Consider the following 18884-nt stretch of genomic DNA (forward strand, 5'->3'; position numbering starts at 1 on the left):
TATGCCAGAGACCCAGACTCAGGTAGTGTGGCCGCAGCATGACATCCTATCAGTTGACAAGTCAGCAAAGACACTTAGCCAAACACAAAATTGTCAAGCATAGCACAGGCTGACGTCAGTATCCCAGAGTTGTTAAAAACACAGCAGTGTGGAGTAACACTGTTTAAAGGTCCACTGTTATCATCAACACAAGGGAATAGATACATGCCTAACTTTGGCCATGAAAAGACGCAACTGTGTGTGATTACTGGTTCTCATGATAACACTAAACCTCTGTACACCATCACCCCCTGTCTCTATGCATTTAACATTTGTACAAACATCTGCTACACTGCCACAACTACAGCATGTGGGAATTAATGCACTAACGTACCCCCTTCTTCATATCGTATGTTCCATGTACAGCGGTTGGTGAGGTACTCTGTTTGCAGGTTCATATTTTAGTGGCAGCACTGGATGAAAAACCTGTGCCAAGTCTGATGACCTGACAAATACAACTAAGTGTTTTCATTGACCACGCCTTTTATTTCCATTAACTCCTACTTATTGCAAACTTATAAAATGCTACCAGAAGGTGGCCAAGTGGCAGATGATCCACAACCTTTTCCCAAGAGGAAATGGTTGGCCACAAAAGTACTAAATGACAGCAACTCACAAAAAAATCAAACATGGAAACAATGGGAAAAAGGCTTGTTATCAAGAAGGAGCATCCTCCTTTTAAGAATAACTGAAGAGGGAGGTTGGGGAGTCCTACCTCCCACCTATGGCATCCAGCTTTGTTTTTCATGTAAATTCAGTCTTTTGTATTTGATATTTCATGAATCATTCTGATTAGCTTTAATACTTAAATATGCTGATTCTCAAAGTGGTAGTAAATGCCTATGTATAACTGATTCAGAGACCCATGTCTGCAACAGTTTTATTTTATTACCTACCAGGTCTGTACATTTTATGAAACAGTTATATTTCTGTTTCACATAAAAGATTTGGCTTTAGCTATTTGATACTTTGGGAAGCACAAAATGCTACCAAGCTGATGACATTTCTTTCAATATGCCTGATATGGGCAATCATCATGAAAGCAAGAACTGGAGAGTGAGTGTCTACACAGCACATTCTTATGGAGAGGTCACACTAACAAAATACTTCTGATTGTCCTGAAATACTAAATTCTAACTGCAGAGGTATGCTTTCAGAGAATAAATATTCAAAGCAGTTATAACGGGTTCTCTACTGCTCTACTGCTATATGGTGCAACAACTAAAATATATCACATGCAAAAAATATAAAAACGAAAACATAAAATTACCTGTCCCATAACGTCTTCATCATATGAAAATGTCAGTCCCAAGTCACCGATATCTCCATCATATCGCTGAAACAGACACAACACTATTGTTACAAAGGGTTTCTCAAAAGCAGAGCTAGTTATATATTTAACATTATAATATTAAAACTTAAAGATTAACATATACATGTATGCAATCAATACAGATTCTTCAGGAAGTATTTTTTTTTTTACATATCATATTACCTAAAAATTTATTAATCTGCAATGTGTTCAAGTGCAAGAACAGTATTTGTGTAAAACTGCCACTACTGGAGACTGGCAACTTCTCACTTTGCACATGTTTGTGTTTTGTGTGTGTGTGGTCATGTACACGATGGAGAATAAAGACTTCCATCTCTCCTCATATTAAAAACAATCCCCTCTGGGATCACATCAGCAACATTAACTAGACTCGAAATCCTACATTCATAACCTACAAATGGCTAATCCCTCATTTGGCTACACGAGCATTAAGCTACATGACTAGCTATTAACACTGTCCAAAAACATCTCATGCATGTGGTATGATTCAGCAATTACAATTCAGGCACTGCCAGTCAGATGAATGCCATTCAGGAGATGCAGTCATACTGTTCACATTAAATCAAAAAGAGTCCCTACTTAATCAAATAACCTCCATCTATTTCTCCTGCCAAACAGTTTCTACAGACTGCATCAAGAAGTACCTCAAAAAATTAAAGACTGCTTACAACTGGCCCTGACAATCTACTTGGTGAATATCTTCCCTGACAATCTACTTGGTGAATATCTTAAAACAGCAGCAAAGGTAATCTATTATGTATATCCAGTGCCAGTTCTGATAAACTGATCTGCATCTGAAATTAACGTCCTCTTGCTATGAAAAAATGAGAAGTTATGTACCTACCATAACGTTCCATGTTAGTTGTCTTCTCGCCTTCTTTCTTGCTGGATGGGTTCAGAGCCGATCCTCGGCTCCGACTCGGCCAATACTAAAGCTCGAGAGCTTATTCCACCGGCTCGAGGCTCCCCTATATCCCACAATGCTAGGCGGTAACTACTCAGATCTCGTTTGACAGCTAAAACCAAGCAGTTCTGGTCTCCATAGAATGGAGAAGAGAGAAAAAGGAACCCACCTCTATATATAAACCTGTAGGTAAGCTACCACAAATATAAAAGAGAGAATAGAGGTGGTAGAACATGTGGGAAGGAAAGCCCCAATGGAAGATCCCAAAATTCCTATCAGTCTGTCCAGGCTAGGGGGAAGGAGAGTGGGACGCAAGAAAGAAGGCGAGAAGAAGACAACTAACATGGAACGTTATGGTAGGTACATAACTTCTCAATGTTAAGTTGTCAATCTCGCCTTCATTCTTTCTGGATGGGACCGTGTCCCTAGCACCTTACCCCGGGTGGCCTATCAGAACAGACTCTTGAGAACAGTGGAACCAAAGTTGGCACGGTTTCTGGAGGCCATATCCAATTTGTAATGCAAGATAAAGGTATGAGGAGAAGCCCATGTGGCTGCTGCACAAATGGAATCTATTGGTAGCCTGTCCTGAAAAGCTACAGATGTAGCTAATGCCTTAGCTGAATGAGCTCTAGGTCTTGAAGGCAGTTTTTGATGTCTGATTTCATAGATGAAGGTAATTATAGAGGTAAGCCATCTTGAAAGGGACACTTTGGTAACTGGAAGGCCCAATTTCCCTTCCGCATAAGACAGGAAGAGCTGATCAGATTTCCTGAACTGTTTAGTTCTGTCTAAATAATATCGAAGTTGGCGATGAACATCGAGAAAATGTAACTTTTGTTCCGACCTGTTGGAATAATCAGGGAAGAAGACGGGGAGATCAATCGTCTGGTTTAGGTTTGCTTCAGAGGAAACCTTAGGCAAGAAGGACAGATTAGTCCGGAGGGACACCCTGTCTTTATGGAAAACTAAGTAAGGGGGACGACTGCAAAGAGCATGAAGTTCAGATACCCTTCTAGCTGATATTATGGCTACTAGAAAAAGTGTTTTCCATGAGAGCAACTTAAGAGGGCATGAAGCCACAGGTTCGAAGGGGGGGAGAATCAAGGATGCTAGGACCAAATTCAAGTCCCATTGAGGTGGGGATCTTTGATTGGGGCTTGAGCAAAAGACACCTCTTAGAAAGGCTTTGCAGAGTTTATGGGACATGATACTGGAGTCTGAGACACCTACATGAAAGTTAGATATAGCAGCTAGTTGTACTCTAATGGTAGATGAGGAAGAGCCTAAATGAAAGAGCTCTGCCAGGAAGTCTAGGATAGACTGGATAGGTGCAGTGAAGGGGTCTATATTTTTTGATGCTGCCCAGAAGGAAAAACGCTTCCACTTACTATTGTAAATCCTTCTGGTAGAAGACTTGTGAGAGGCTATCAGGATGTTGCGGACCGAATGAGAGATTAAGGAAAGCCTGGCTAGGGTAGGAATCGGAGAAACCATGCTGTGAGGTTGAGAGATTGGAGGGAGTGGTGCAGCTGGCCCGACTGGTGGGTCAAAAGATCTGGCACTGGGTCCAGATGCCAAGGCTGCTCCAAGAGGTAATGATGGATGAATGGAAACCATATCTGTCGAGGCCAGTAAGGGGCAATGAGGATCATGGTGACTCTCGAGGCGATAGCTTTCTGAATTAATTGAGAGATCAGTGGAAAGGGGGGGGAAAGCATACAGAAGTCCCTGGGGCCAATCGTGGACTAGAGCGTCTCTGGTGGGTTGGTCTGGTAAAGGGAAGAGGGTGAAGAAGTCGTGACACTTGCTGTTTTGGGGAGTAGCAAAAAGATCGCAGCAAGGCTGGCCCCATCTTCGAAAGACTTCTTCCAGCACTGATTTTTTTAGAGACCACTCGTGAGGCATGAGAATAGCCCCGCTCAACTTGTCCGCAATCACGTTGGACTTCCCGGGAATGTGCGTTGCTATCAGAAAACGCTGAGAAGAAATCGCCCACTGCCAAAGTCTGAGTGCCTCTCGACATAAGGGGTAGGACTTGGTTCTGCCCTGTTTGTTGATGTACCACACTACGGACATGTTGTCCATCTGAATTGCAATAGTCCCTGTGAGAAGAAAGTCCTGAAGGGCTTGCAACGCTAAAAGCACTGCTCTCATCTCTAAGACATTAATGTGCAAGTGGCACTGGAAAGATTGCCACGCGCCCTGGACTGTCCTGCCCTGATAATGCCCTCCCCCCCACCCGATCAGGGAGGCGTCCGTCGTCACCGTGGCGATTGGGGGGGGGGGATGAAGGGTCTGCCCTGGAGAACTTGAGGTGATGTGATCCACCAAGACAGGTGATTCTTGCATGATTGAGTTAGTATGATGATGTGAGACATCGGGAGCTGTTGGTAGGACCATTGACAAAACAGCATCCACTGGAGGATCCGCATGTGAAAACGAGCTAAGGGGAGAAGTGTAATAGTAGCTGCCATGAGTCCTAATACCTTCAAGACTACCCTGGCTTTGATCTTGTTGCATTGAAGTAGAAGGTAAACTTGTTTGCGGATATCTAATACTCTTTGCTCTGTTAGTCTGGCGGAAAGATGAACTGTGTCTAAGGTGGCGCCTATAAAGGTAATAGATTGCCAAGGCAGATTTTTCAAAATTTATTGAAATGCCTAGAGCTTGGCAAGTTTGGATGGTGAAGTCTCTGGATAGAAGCAGTTGATGCCTGGTGGAGGCGGTAAGGAGCCAGTCATCCAAATATGGAAACACCTGGAATCCTTGACGTCTCAAGTGAGCCGAGACCACTGCCATACATTTGGTAAACACTCGGGGGGCTGTAGTGAGACCAAAGGGCAGGGCTCTGAACTGGTAGTGACTGGCTCCCAGCCTAAAGCAGAGAAACCTCCTGGAGCGTCTGTGCATTTTGATATGGTAGTACGCATCCTGAAGGTCTATCGAGCACATCCAATTGTCCTGACCCAAGAAGGGTAGTATGGACTGTAGTGTGACCATCCAGAATTTTGTTTCTTGGACATAATTGTTTAGCTTTCTGAGATCCAGTATTGGTCTCCAGTCGCCTGTTTTTTTTTGGTACCAAAAAGAATTTGGAGTAGATTCCCGATCCTTGCTGGTTTGCTGGGACTGGTTAGATAGCTCTTTTTGACAGCAGCTTTGATATTTCTAATGTTGCTTGTTCCCTTAAACTGGGTGGAATGTCTGGAAGGGATCCTTTGGGTTGGGATGGGATGTGAATAAAGGGGATTTTGTAACCCTCGGATATGATCGACTGTACCCATTTGTCTTGAGTGAGGGAAAGCCAGGCTTTTGGGTACAGTGATAATCTTCCCCCGACTGCCTCCGAAGGTGGACAGCCGGGCAGCTCCTCAGGGATGCTGAAAGGGTTTATCAGAGAAAGTTTCTCTGGTACCCTGGTTTTGCGGACCACCTCTGCCCCTAGGGCGGCATCTATTGTTGTTCCCCCCTCTGTCTCTAGAGGGGAATCGACTTTGTGCGTCAGATGAGACTCCTTGTGGTTTGCAGAACCACATCCCCCCCCCCCTCTGACCTTTGGGATAAGGTCTGGAAGGGGTAGAAAAACGGACTCCCACGGCAGAGAGAGTCTTACCTTCCTGCTGACACCTAGTCAATGTATTCTTCGCCTGAGGTCCAAACAACGTAGAGCCATCAAAGGGGGAATTGGTGAAGGACGCCTTGAAAGGGTCCGCAAAATTGCAAAGCCGCATCCAGGCGTGGCGTCGTAAAGCTACAATTGTGCCTGCAGACCTACTCGCCCCATCAGCCGCATATGAGATAAGCCGCATGGAGGAGTTTACAATTGAATTCAGGGTTTGAGATGAAACACACGATGATAATAGCGTAGTCAATAGTTTAATACCCGCTTTCGTCACTGGACTTCATCAGAATACAAAAAACCACAGCTCTATACACTTAAATAGTCAAATAATTTACGTACAAATTATTCAATTAAAATCAAACAATCAAGCTTTTTAAAAAAACATTCCCTTTAACTAAAAAAATGAAAGGAATCAAGTCCCTTGTTGACATGTAATTTCCGATGTTTCAGAAAACATTTAATGTTAATGTAGTCATTTAAACCGGGGAACTTGTCCGCTTTGAGTTTTATTTGCCACATAGTTTCACGCTGTTCTAAAAAATTCTTATAATCACCCGCTCTAAGGTGTATGGTTTATTCATGACAGGAGACATTACACGTGAGGTTTATGATTTTTGTGTTGTGACAGAGCCATGCATTGGGGTAATTTTTGGGATACCCAAAACCCATAAAGACACAAAAAATCCCCCACTAAGACCGATTGTCTCCTGTCCACATTCACTAACGGAAGGTATTTCCTTAGTGATTGATGTTATTTTGGGTCCCATTTTAAGTGAAGAATCATCTTATGTCAAGGATTCTTGGCATTTTCTAAGTAGATTTGGGAGTTTTTTACAGGAACATGTTTTCGATCCTTTGAAACACACAATTTTTACTGTTGATGTCATTTCTTTATACACTTGCATTCCCCACTTAGAAGGAGTTGATGCAGTTTGTGATTTTTTTACCAAAAGGGGTGGCAGATTTACTGCTGGAGTTATTTCAACCATCAGGTTATTTTTGGAACTAATTTTGGAAAACAATGTTTTTCTTTTTGGTGACAAATACTACAGGCAAAAGAAAGGGGTCGCCATGGGGTCTCCGGCGGCTCCTGCTTTTGCAAATCTAGTTATGGCCTGGTGGGAGTCTGAGATGATACCCATTTTAAAGCAAAAATTTAACATCAAGTTTTTTTGTCATTACATTGACGATTTATTTTTTGTGATTGAAGGTAATATTACCGTAGTCAATGAATTGTTTTCAGATATTAATTTATCTTCTGATTATTTGAAGTTTACCATGGGTAATATGGGGACTATTGTGAATTTTTTGGATGTCTCATTATACTGGGACGATGAGGAAAGACGGTTACACAGCAGGATTCATCGTAAGGAGACATTCACCAATGGGTATTTACACCATTCTAGCAACCACCCCAGGCATGTCATCAAGAACATCCCCCGAGGGCAGTTTATACGGGCAAGTCGGATGACATCTAAACAGCATGATTTGCTTGAAGAATTTAATACCATCCTTTTACTATTTTCAGACAGGGGGTATGATATTAACAGATTAAATTCAACTAGTGATGAAGTTCTACGGAAACGTCCAAGTATTTTTAGACCAATTATAGATTTTCCCACTTCAACAACTGAAAATCTGAAAGAGAGAGAACTTGGGAATGAGGTTAATACACAAATTTTGTGTTCCCTTGAGACTAGTTCCGATGGTCCATTGATTAGACAAGTAATCATTGACAATTGGAAAATTATTAATGGCAATGAGGAGATAAGAAGGACTTTAGGTGAAGGTCCCAAGTTTGTTTTTAGGAATCGTTACAATTTAAAAGGAATTTTGGAAAACAAAACCTTGTTTGTACCAAATATTAATACTAACAAGACAGGTATGCACTGTTGCTATAGTTGCAACATGTGCCGATTTATTTCAGAGGGTCCATACATAAGAATAGACACTATTGACAACACATTCAAGGTACCTGGTAACGTTGATTGTAAAACAAAGGGGGTGGTTTACATTAGTCAATGTTCAGGTTGTTCTGCATTTTATATTGGTATGACCACACGTTGTTTAAATACTAGAATCAGGGAGCACCTCTATAGTATTAAGACCAATGATGAGAACAATGCTCTTTACAAACACACGAAAGTTTGCAGTACATACAAAAAATTTTTATTTTCCAGTTTAGAAGTTGTGCACCCTGACCTTAGAGCGGGTGATTATAAGAATTTTTTAGAACAGCGTGAAACTATGTGGCAAATAAAACTCAAAGCGGACAAGTTCCCCGGTTTAAATGACTACATTAACATTAAATGTTTTCTGAAACATCGGAAATTACATGTCAACAAGGGACTGGATTCCTTTCATTTTTTTAGTTAAAGGGAATGTTTTTTTAAAAAGCTTGATTGTTTGATTTTAATTGAATAATTTGTACGTAAATTATTTGACTATTTAAGTGTATAGAGCTGTGGTTTTTTGTATTCTGATGAAGTCCAGTGACGAAAGCGGGTATTAAACTATTGACTATGCTATTATCATCGTGTGTTTCATCTCACATCTCGACTGCTATTTTTTACTTGGTTTACTTGATTTTGGGCTTTGTATTCATTTGAATTCAGGGTTGCCAACTGGGAGTTCAATTTGTCTTGGAACCCCTCAGCTGTTGGATCCTGCATAGCATTACCCATATCTTTGAGTAAATCCCTCTGGAGACGGATGAAGTGACAAGTAGTTCAGCGACAGCATGGCAAAGGTCGCTGAGGAAAACATCCGCTTACCGTACCTGTCCATGGTCCTAGACTCCTTATTAGGAGGATGGACAGGTACTGAAGGATCGGCTAATTCCTTTGTAGTGGCTGCAGCCACCACCATGGCATCAACAGAGACACCTTTGGATAGGAACTGTTTCTCTTTTGGGGAAGTAATAAAGTTTGACGGCCTCCTTGGGGTAGGTTCCACCGAATCAGGGGCCGTCCAAGCCTTCCTTGCCACCACTTCCATGAGGGGGTCAAAGGGAGGAGACACCCAGGAGGTGGAAGGGCGAGAGCCAAATGCCTCAAGGTAAACTGACTCGTCCTCTGAAGGGTTAAGGGCGGGCCAGTTCCCCCTCTGTTTAAGGATTTCAAGGATGTCAGCAAAAGAGACATCCTCAGAGGGGGACCGAGGGGAACCTTCAGATTCCTCCAAGTCGGTGTCAGAGGTGATAGACTCAGGGGAGTCAATGTGCTTCCTCTTGCACTGTCTCTTCCGAGGGGGGTCTCCTACTGGATCAGGAGAAGCCTCGGAAGAGGAGAATATTCCCAATGGGGAAACCTAAGGAGCTGGCTCTCTACGGTCTGTTACGAGGGGGTGGGTAGAAACCACCACAGGCACTGAAGAGGGAGGAGCTGACAGAGCCGACTGTGGGGTAGACATTGGGTCTAGCACGCTCTGCATGACCTTGAAGGTGCCCCGATCAGCCAAGGCCGAAGGTCCCCGCTCCGAGGAGACAAGGACCCCCCCCGGCACTGACAGGGACGACTCCGAGGCCGATGGAGCCAAACTCACCAGCGCCGACGCTCCGAGAGGGAGAACGGGGTCAGACAAGGGTCCGATGCCACTCGCCCCCATGGAGCCAACGAGGGAAGCCCGGCACCGAGATCCCTCCAAGGAGGAAATCGGAGCAGACGACGGAGCCGAAAGGGAAGGTATCAGCTCCGACGCACCGACAGCCACAGCTCCGACGAGCCCCGGCTCCGAACTCAAAAGAGTGGGAGGAGGAATAGAAGCAGGGATGGGAATATCCATTGACTGTTGAGTAGGGCTATGCAGCATTTGGGCCAGTGCCTCGGACTTGAGAAGTCTACTCACCACCCTTTGTAAGTCATGGTCGGACAGCCTGGAGGACCGAGAGGAATGGGACCTATGGCTCCGCTCCAACAGAAGAGGGGATCCCGGAGCCGAGTGGATGGAGCCGATGGAAGGGGACCTCGACCTCTTCTTTGAAGGTGGCTCCGATAAGACTATCGGAGCCGACTGAGTCTTAGTAACCTCAGTTTGAGACTTCTAAACATTGACTCCAGCCGGAGCCGATGTCGAAGCAGCCTTAATGCTCCCAGCGGACGGCTTTGAAGCTGGAGCCTATGGCCTGGAAGTCTTTGAAGGCTTCCCCGACGCAGACTGGGTCGAGGGGCCTTCAGGCTTTAACAAGCCTCGAAGTATAAGTTTGTTTTTGCGTTCCTGCAGGACTCTAGGGCTGAATGCATGGCAAACAGCACATGAGTCCTGCAGGTGCAAAGGTCCCAGGCAATAGACACAAGAAGTGTGACCATCTGTCAGAGACATTTTCTGACAGCACGAATCAAACTTCTTGAAGCCTGAGACCTTGGAGTCTTTAGACGTCCTAAAGGGACTGTAACACAGACACAACACACAGACACAGTCTTTAACCAAATGAAAAAATCCAGTCACACTGAAGGATAGGGGAAAAAAGGGAGTGGGCCAAAGGCCTAAAAGTTAAAAGGGGATAAAAAGGGAATACAAACACAAGGGAGACCCGATTTAAACTAAAGGGATACTCTATTTAAAAACTAAACTAAACAGAAAGGATAGGGGTAGAAAATTGAAGTTTTTGGCAAGAAAAACTCACTAACCTGCCAGAGCCGGTAGAAGAAAGCACCTCATCAGCTAAGCGGCAAACGAGATCTAAGTAGTTACCGCCTAGCATTGTGGGATATAGGGGAGCCTCGAGCTGGTGGAATAAGCTCTCAAGCTTTAGTATTGGCCGAGTCGGAGCAGAGGATCGGCTCTGAACCCATCCAGCAAAAATGAAGGCGAGATTGACAACTTAACATCAAACATTTCATTATTCCACTGCACAAGGGCGAAATCAATACAGATCTTTAAAACTATAAGCCAGTTTCCATTATATCTCCACTATGAAAAATATTACAAAATATGTATTCATGCTCATCTTCTCAACTATCTAATAGACAACCAGCTTCTGTCTTCAACCCAACACTGCTTCCACCCTCATCACAGCACAAGTATTGCTTTGATGAATTTTAATTCTGATAATAACCACTGAAGTGTCATAAGACTAGTCTCCCACCAGAAATTCTTACATAAACTCTCATCTTTAGAGCTCTCTACCTCTTCACTCCAATAGTTGCATAGGCTCCTCTCACAGCACAAGCACTAAAATGGAAAAATGATTCTCCTCCTACTTGCCAGTGATTACTGGTATTCCACAAGGATCTATTTTAGGCCCCATACTTTTCAATATATTAATCAATAACTTCTACAGTTCTAAAAAAATGCTACCCTAGTTCAATATGCTGATGACTCAGCCCTAATCTCCTCTGTTAAAACTCTCTCTAAACTCTAAGACCTTAAACAACAATCTTTCTTAACAACTAAATCATGACTAAACAATTCACAATTACTTCTAAACCCTAAAAACAATTACAGTGATTTACCACAAAACAATGTTATGCACTCTTGCCTCTGCTATCATCATCAAGATTAGAACAAGTACAACACACAAAGTTACTGGGTGCCATCATAGATGACCTACTAAAATTTGACCTCCATATATCACATGGTTAAAAAAAATCATCAAAACTAGGTACATTTCTTACTGTAATCTATCCTCTATTCTGTCCCAATCTCTGCTAACTTTCAAGGTGACTTACTATAGTCAAATAGGGTAGCTAAACTAGGAGACCACATCCAACTACCACTGAAATCTACTCAGAATATAAACCGAGTTAAAACACAATTAAAACTTCACCTATCAGATCAATGGATCTGCTCCTCTACATCTCCAACATAAATGCCACTATAATCTTCAGCTTGTCATATCATCAAACTATTTCTATTCACTCGGAATCCTATGCCCCACAACAATTCCTCATTGATACCTGAATAGATTTACTACCATATCTTAGCCACATACATAGTTTTGCGATACTGCTCACTACCCCACCTCTACACTTGTAATATAAACCTTACTATAGCCATATATAATTGTCTCTGAATCTGCTTAACTCCCTACCTCTTAACTATAACATTAACATCTCCTGTCCTTCTGAGTTCTTTCCCTCACTTCCATCTCTTTTAATTTCTAATCGTTAATCACAAGCTTTATTACCTATTTGACAAGCCCAAAACATCTCTTCAAATGCTCAATAGTAAGTCAGCATCTACTAAATGCATAATTATCTTTTATACAGTAAAAACTCTGTTAAATGGAACTCAAGCAACCAGAAAAAAAAAATCAAAGAAATACAGTACAATTTTCATCTGTTGCACTTTCTGTCCCCCCACACACACACACAGAAACATATCTTACATTTTTAGAGTTTTAAAACGGAAGCTATGAATAAATTCCCTCGCTACCCAACCTACGAACAAGTCAAACCAAACAAATAGTATAGGGTACAGTATTAGGCCTATTTTAATAGTAACTCTCAAGCAACCATAAACTACAGTTATCCGGCATCTACCAATCCCCATGGGTGCCGGTTAACTGAGAGTTTACTGTACTGTAACAGTTTATTTCTTATGAATGCAGTCTAATTAGTAAATTCATGTGTTAATTGTTAATGCATATGACTTAATGTTGGTTCCTGTATATTACAGAAAGTCTGTTTAAAAATGTTTTTAATATGTTGGAGCTTTTCTCCCAGGCCTTCTCTGAAAAGGCATTTTTGAGTAAACTCAGTTGGACAAACCCAGTAAAGAAAAGCAAAACAAATAAAACTAAAATAAAATAAATTGCCCAGTCATATAGAAATAAGTATTTGATAATGTGTTCTACAGAACTACCATATGAACACAAAACTGCACAGGACATTAGGATATAAAATCCCCACCCACTGTATAGCGTGTGCATTTCTGCTACAGCTGATGCACTGCCATCTTTTCCAATCCAAACATGTAAAACAGTAGGCAAAATGCATTTTGTACAATCATAGACCTGCTTGGAGGGGGCAAAGGAGTGATTTTTCCACTGTGAGTTGCTCATCTGGTTGATCCTTTGCTTGGGAAGGACTGTATGAACAATTTCAACAGAAAACATAATGATTTCATTTTCATTTCATAACTCTTTCCACAAATCAGAATTATTTAAGGAAATCCCAAAACTGGCGATTAGATACAAACAGATCATTTTTGTTCATTCAGTAATCAGAATTTGTACAGTTAGGTATTCACAAAACAGTTCGTAAATGAAGGAATGAATGCTAATCAAATCAATCATGTAAATCATGCAGTTAGAAAAGTACAGTTGTGTAAGTAAACGTACCATAACAGTGCATGTTTGAATGATCACTGCTGCTGTAGCCTTAGCTATATGGGTTATACACTGCATAGGATATAACAGCCAGTCAGCTTTCAAAACTTCAGGCATACCTCTCAACCGTACCGAATTCCTCAGTAAATACCAGTTTTGAGGGCAAAATATTGGGGTGCCACATATTCCCACGTGGTCCCTTTAATTTCCAAATTTTGTGGGGTTTTTTTTGTTTTTGTTTTTACTCCTGATGTCATCACGTGCAGGGATAGCGTGATGAAATCAGCTTCTGCAGACTGGTCTGACAGCACAGCTTTCTTCCCCGGCTTGGCTCCTCCTCCAGGTAAAAAAATGTAATTGTAAACCACCTATATGTTCATGCAAGACAACGGCAGCTTAGGTATAACTGCTGGTTAGAGTTACTCAGACTCAAACCCTGTACCTTCGGTACAAGGAGCAAGAGCCTAAATTCTCTACCCATACAACCATCACTTGTGATTCAAAGAGTTAAACATAGTTCTCAACTGTCCAAAGTTTTACAAAATGTCTGGAATGTTTGGTTCATACTTTTGGTCTGTTCCCCTTAAAAGTTGTGGTTTTCTGGCAAATCAGTGAAAAGTGAATCCACTAAATAATGATAGCTATTTACGTTTCAATCTTCCTATCTTTTGGGAAACGCATGGTATCACAAAACATTTTATTCTAGCAACTTTTCTAAGATTATACAAGGAATGTTTAAAATGTGTCCATGGTTTTGGGCTTTTGACCCCTCCCCCCCATAAATTTTAGCTTTTTCCAGATTTCTTGTGCTGCATAGTTCTTCAGGGGGAGAGAAGTTTAGTGCTGCTTATGTCAAGTCTGTTTGTGTTGTTACTAGTAGCACAACAGGTAGAATACTTGCTTTTGATGCAGGAGGCTATGGGTTCTACTCCCGCAATATGTAGATGGATTGCTGATACTGTACTGTGTTGTACTTTTAAAGGGGTGGATGCTGCAGTCCTGAGAATGTCCTCTTTGGCAGAGAAATCTAGTACTATGAACTGTTATCAGTTTGCCATCCACTCCCTATTGCAATATTACTAGCTTATCATTTTTTTAAATATAAAATAGGCAATTTATACCTCAAGGGCAACAGGCACTTTATTTGTAGATGAAACAATTAAATATTAAGTTGTGTGCTAGCAGCAATCTCCTCATTAGTTACAGATCTTACACAATGAAATATTGTTTGCTAGCAGCAACCTCTTCATTAGTTACAGATCTTACAGATTTCTTTAATATAGAATTATTTAGATGACTTTTACTTCGGCAGAGATTATGCATATTTACTGATACTGGTGGATTGTAGAAGTCTGAGTAAACTTTTATGTTGGAAATGTTCTGAATTGGGCAGTTCTGTCACTACTGCTTCATGCATTCTGTTTCATTGCTTACTGGAAAAATGTTCAAAACAATAAATTTAAAACACGCTCTAACAAATCTGCTGTTTTATACAAGGAATGTAATTTAAGACAATCAGGAAGGTGTATAAAAGAACATGTATGTTTCGTGTGCAAGAGACCTATGATTTGAAAAATTAAAATAAATATAACACAAAAACGCTGCTTCAAGCACAATATGAACAAACTAGATGTCAATAACTCCTAGATAGGCGATCAAATACATATAAAACACATTCTTTTATTAAAACAATAAATGTATTTAGTGCTTTCATCCACATAAAGTGGACTTCATCAGAATACGTAATGTTAACTATAATTAATTTACAGAGCATTTTACTTTGGTGCCAATGGACACTGAGCCAATGAGAATGTAAGAAGATTTAAAGAAATATCACTAGCAAAGTTCTGAAAGCCAGAAGTCTTCTTTGCATATTTGTCCATATATATGTATTTACACAATATTAAAAACAATATAATAAAAATAGTACATGTAAATACATATAAAAATACTAATTTACTGATCATAAATATGTTACATATACCATAAAATTTTACTATCAAAATGCATATTGCCTAGCCTACTATGTCATATGCGTGTCTGGAGAATGGGTTTAACAGGGATGTTATCATTCAACCCTAGGGGTGAGGAGGCATTCAATAACTGCCACTTTACTTCTTTCTCCCTCAATGTAGCTTTAATATTTCCTCCCCTAGGGTTTATATATACTAATTCTAATATGCCAAACTTGAAGTTGTGATTTTCCCCCTTTGTCTCTATGCATCTGTACAAGGCATTATTATGATCCTTTTTCCTGATGTTATACATATGGTCATAAATTCTATTTTTTAAAAATCTGTCTGTTTTTCCTATATAAAACCCAGAACACTACATATACTTAGCTAAATGTATCACGTTTGGAATTACAGTTACTTTGTTTAAATATGACTGTAGACCTATTTACATTATCTAATGTTATTTTATCCACTTCATATATATAACTACATTGATTGCAGTGTCCACACTTGTTACTGTGTCCTGCTTTATTAATCTTTCCCCTGTTTTCACCATACCTCACAAAATTACTCTTTAAATTACTATCCATTTTATACACAAATGTAGGTGTGTCATCTATAATTTGATTAATTTCTTCATCTGCCTTTATAATATTCCAGTTTTTACTAATCAGACCTTTAACCTTATTAAAATAGGGGCCAAATTTCACTATAAATGCCTGATTGTACTGTAAATCATTATTATCCTTTTATTTAGAATTTGCTTGCATGTTATCACTTCCTAATATGGGCTTGTATTTTTTAACCCATTCACTAATAACATATCTTGTAACGTCATCAATAAAACCATTAGGGTACCCTCTCTCGGAAAACAAGGTGCCAATGTAATGTACTTCATCAGCCATATCAGTATAACATGATGTCATCCTGGCAGCTCTTATACATTGACCTTTAAGTATGTTTCGCATCAGTTTTCTAGGATGATTACTATTATATTCTAAATAGCTATTACTAAATGTATCTTTCCTATAAATATGTGACTTGAAACCAGACTGTGTATTTACTATGTATGTGTCCAGATAAGCTGTAGCTTCCTTATTGATACTGTATGTAAATTTAAGAAAGCAACTTGTTCCATTTAAATAGCTTATAAAAGTTTCAATATTCTCTTCGGGACCGTCCCATAAAATTAAAATATCATTCAAAAACCTTGTATATAGTCTGATGTGGTCATAATATGTACTGTTAAATACATGATTTTCTCCACAGTCCAACATCACAAGGTTGGCAAAAATGGGGGCACATGGACTATTGGTTAAAGTACATATACAAAAAAGTCCCTCAAATTCTAAAGGATTTGTGGGACTTTTTAAGTAGATTAACCACTAATGTATGAAATAAGCATCAGATTTTGATTACCATAGATGTAATAGATCTGTTTTCTTGTATACCTAAGGTTGATGGTTTCGAAGGTTTTAGCAACAGTATTAGAAAGCATGCAGGTTTTGATTGGGACCGGACCTGCTACATAGTAGATTGTATGTCATTGATCTTAGAGAACAATTTCATCGATTATGAAGGTGAATACTATAGGCAGACTAAAGGTGTGGCTATGGGGGCAGCATGTGCCCCCATTTTTGCCAACCTTGTCAAGTTGGACTGGGAAGAAAATCATGTATTTAACAGTACATATTATGACTACATCAAACTATATACGAGGTTTTTGGATGATATTTTTATTTTATGGGACGGTCCCGAAGTCAGTACTGAAACCTTTATAAGCTATTTAAATGGAACAAGTTTCTTTCTTAAATTTACATACAGTATCAATAAGGAAGCTACAGCTTATCTGGACACATACATTGTAAATACACAGTTTGGTTTCAAGTCACATATTTATAGGAAACTCAACAATTATAATGCAACAAGTTGGCACCAACTATCATCAGGAAAGCATGGACATTTCGAAGTGTCCGTGCTTTCCTGACGATAGTTGGTGCCAACTTGTTGCATTATAATTGTTGAGTTTCAGTTTATAGTTATTTAGTTTGCTATATTTATAGGAAAGATACATTTAGTAATAGCTATTTAGAATATAATAGTAATCATCCCAGAAAACTGATGCAAAACATACTTAAAGGTCAATGTATAAGAGCTGCCAGGATGACATCATGTTATACAGATATGGTTGATGAAGTACATTACATTGGCACCTTATTTTCCAAGAGAGGGTACCGTAATGGTTTAATTGATGATGTTACAAGATATGTTATTAGTGAATGGGGCAAAAAATACAAGCCCATATTAGGAAGTGATATAACATGCAAGCAAATTCTAAACAAGAGGATAGTAATAATTTACAGTACAATCGGGCATGTATAGTGAAATTTGGCCCTTATGGGGGGCCCAAGGGGTTGGGAGGGTGGCCTAATGGTTAAGGTGTTTGCCTTACAAGGTGCAGGGTTTGAGTCTCCCAAGGGATAATTGGCTAGGCTTAAAATGGCTCGCAAGGGCAGTTAGCCTACTACTGACTTATGAACCTATGTTAATAAAGTTAAAGGTTTGATTAGTAACAACTGGAATATTATAAAGGCAGATGAGGAAATTAATAAAATTATAGATGACACACCTACATTTGTGTATAAAATGATAGGAATTTAAAGAGTAATTTTGAGAGGTATGGTGAAAACAGGGGAAAGATTAATAAAGCAGGACACACTGAAGTGTGGACACTGCAATCAATGCAGTTTTATATATATATATATATATATATATATATATATATATATATATATATATATATATATATATAAAGTGGATAAAATAACATTAGATAATGTAAATAGGTCTACAGTCATATTTAAACAAGGTAACTGTAATTCCAAACATGTGATATATTTAGCTAAGTGTATGGAGTATTCTGAGTTTTATATAGGAAAAACAGATTTTTAAAAAATAGAATTTATGACCATACATACATCAGGAAAAAGGATCGTAATAATGCCTTGTACAGACACCTAGATACAAAGGGAGAAAATCACAACTTCAAGTTTGGCATATTAGCATTAGTATATATAAACCCTAGGGGAAGAAATATTAAAGCTACATTGGGGGAGAAAGAAGTAAAGTGGCAGTTATTATTGGATGCCTCCACACCCCCAGGGTTGAATGATAACATCCCTATTAAACCCATTCTCCAGACACGCATATAGTAGGCTAGGCAATATGCATTTTGATAGTAAAATATTATGGTCTATTTAACATATTTACGATCAGTAAATTTGTATTTTTATACATATTTACATGTACTATTTTATTATTATATTGTTTTTAATATTATATTGTTCAAACACACACACACACATATATATATATATATATATATATAGACAAATATGCAAGGAAGACTTCTGGCTTTCAGAATTCTGATAGTGATATTTCTTTAAGAGTTCTTACATTCTCATTGGCGCCAAAATAAAATGTTATATAAACTAATTATAGTTAACATTATGTATTCTGACGAAGTCCACTTTATGCGGATGAAAGCACTAAATACATTTGTTTTAATAAAAAAGTGTGTTTTATACATACCTGATCGCCTATGTCGGATTTATTGACATCTAGTTTGTTCATATCGTGCTTAAAGCAGCATTTTTGTACTATATTTATGTTAGTTTTTATGAGTTGGACACTGAAACGCTACTGTTGTGTTTTTTTTTACCTATGATTTGAAAACAACCCAAAGGTAATCTTTATCG

The 18884-nt window shown here is 39.5% G+C and overlaps 1 protein-coding gene across 2 annotated transcripts in view; it reads right to left on the reverse strand.

Annotated features, from left to right (window-relative positions):
* UBE3B (ubiquitin protein ligase E3B) overlaps positions 1–18884 on the reverse strand; it is a 2006489-nt gene that overhangs the window by 389813 nt on the left and 1597792 nt on the right. For both annotated transcript variants that reach the window (XM_044068510.1, XM_044068511.1), the window contains exon 23: positions 1310–1375. In XM_044068510.1, coding sequence (XP_043924445.1) covers positions 1310–1375 — 66 coding nt within the window. The remainder of the gene's footprint in view (positions 1–1309; positions 1376–18884) is intronic.

The sequence above is a fragment of the Protopterus annectens genome, chromosome 4.part0 (assembly GCF_019279795.1).
Source record: "Protopterus annectens isolate FY-2018-M chromosome 4.part0, PAN1.0, whole genome shotgun sequence".
Lineage (NCBI taxonomy): Eukaryota > Metazoa > Chordata > Ceratodontiformes > Protopteridae > Protopterus > Protopterus annectens.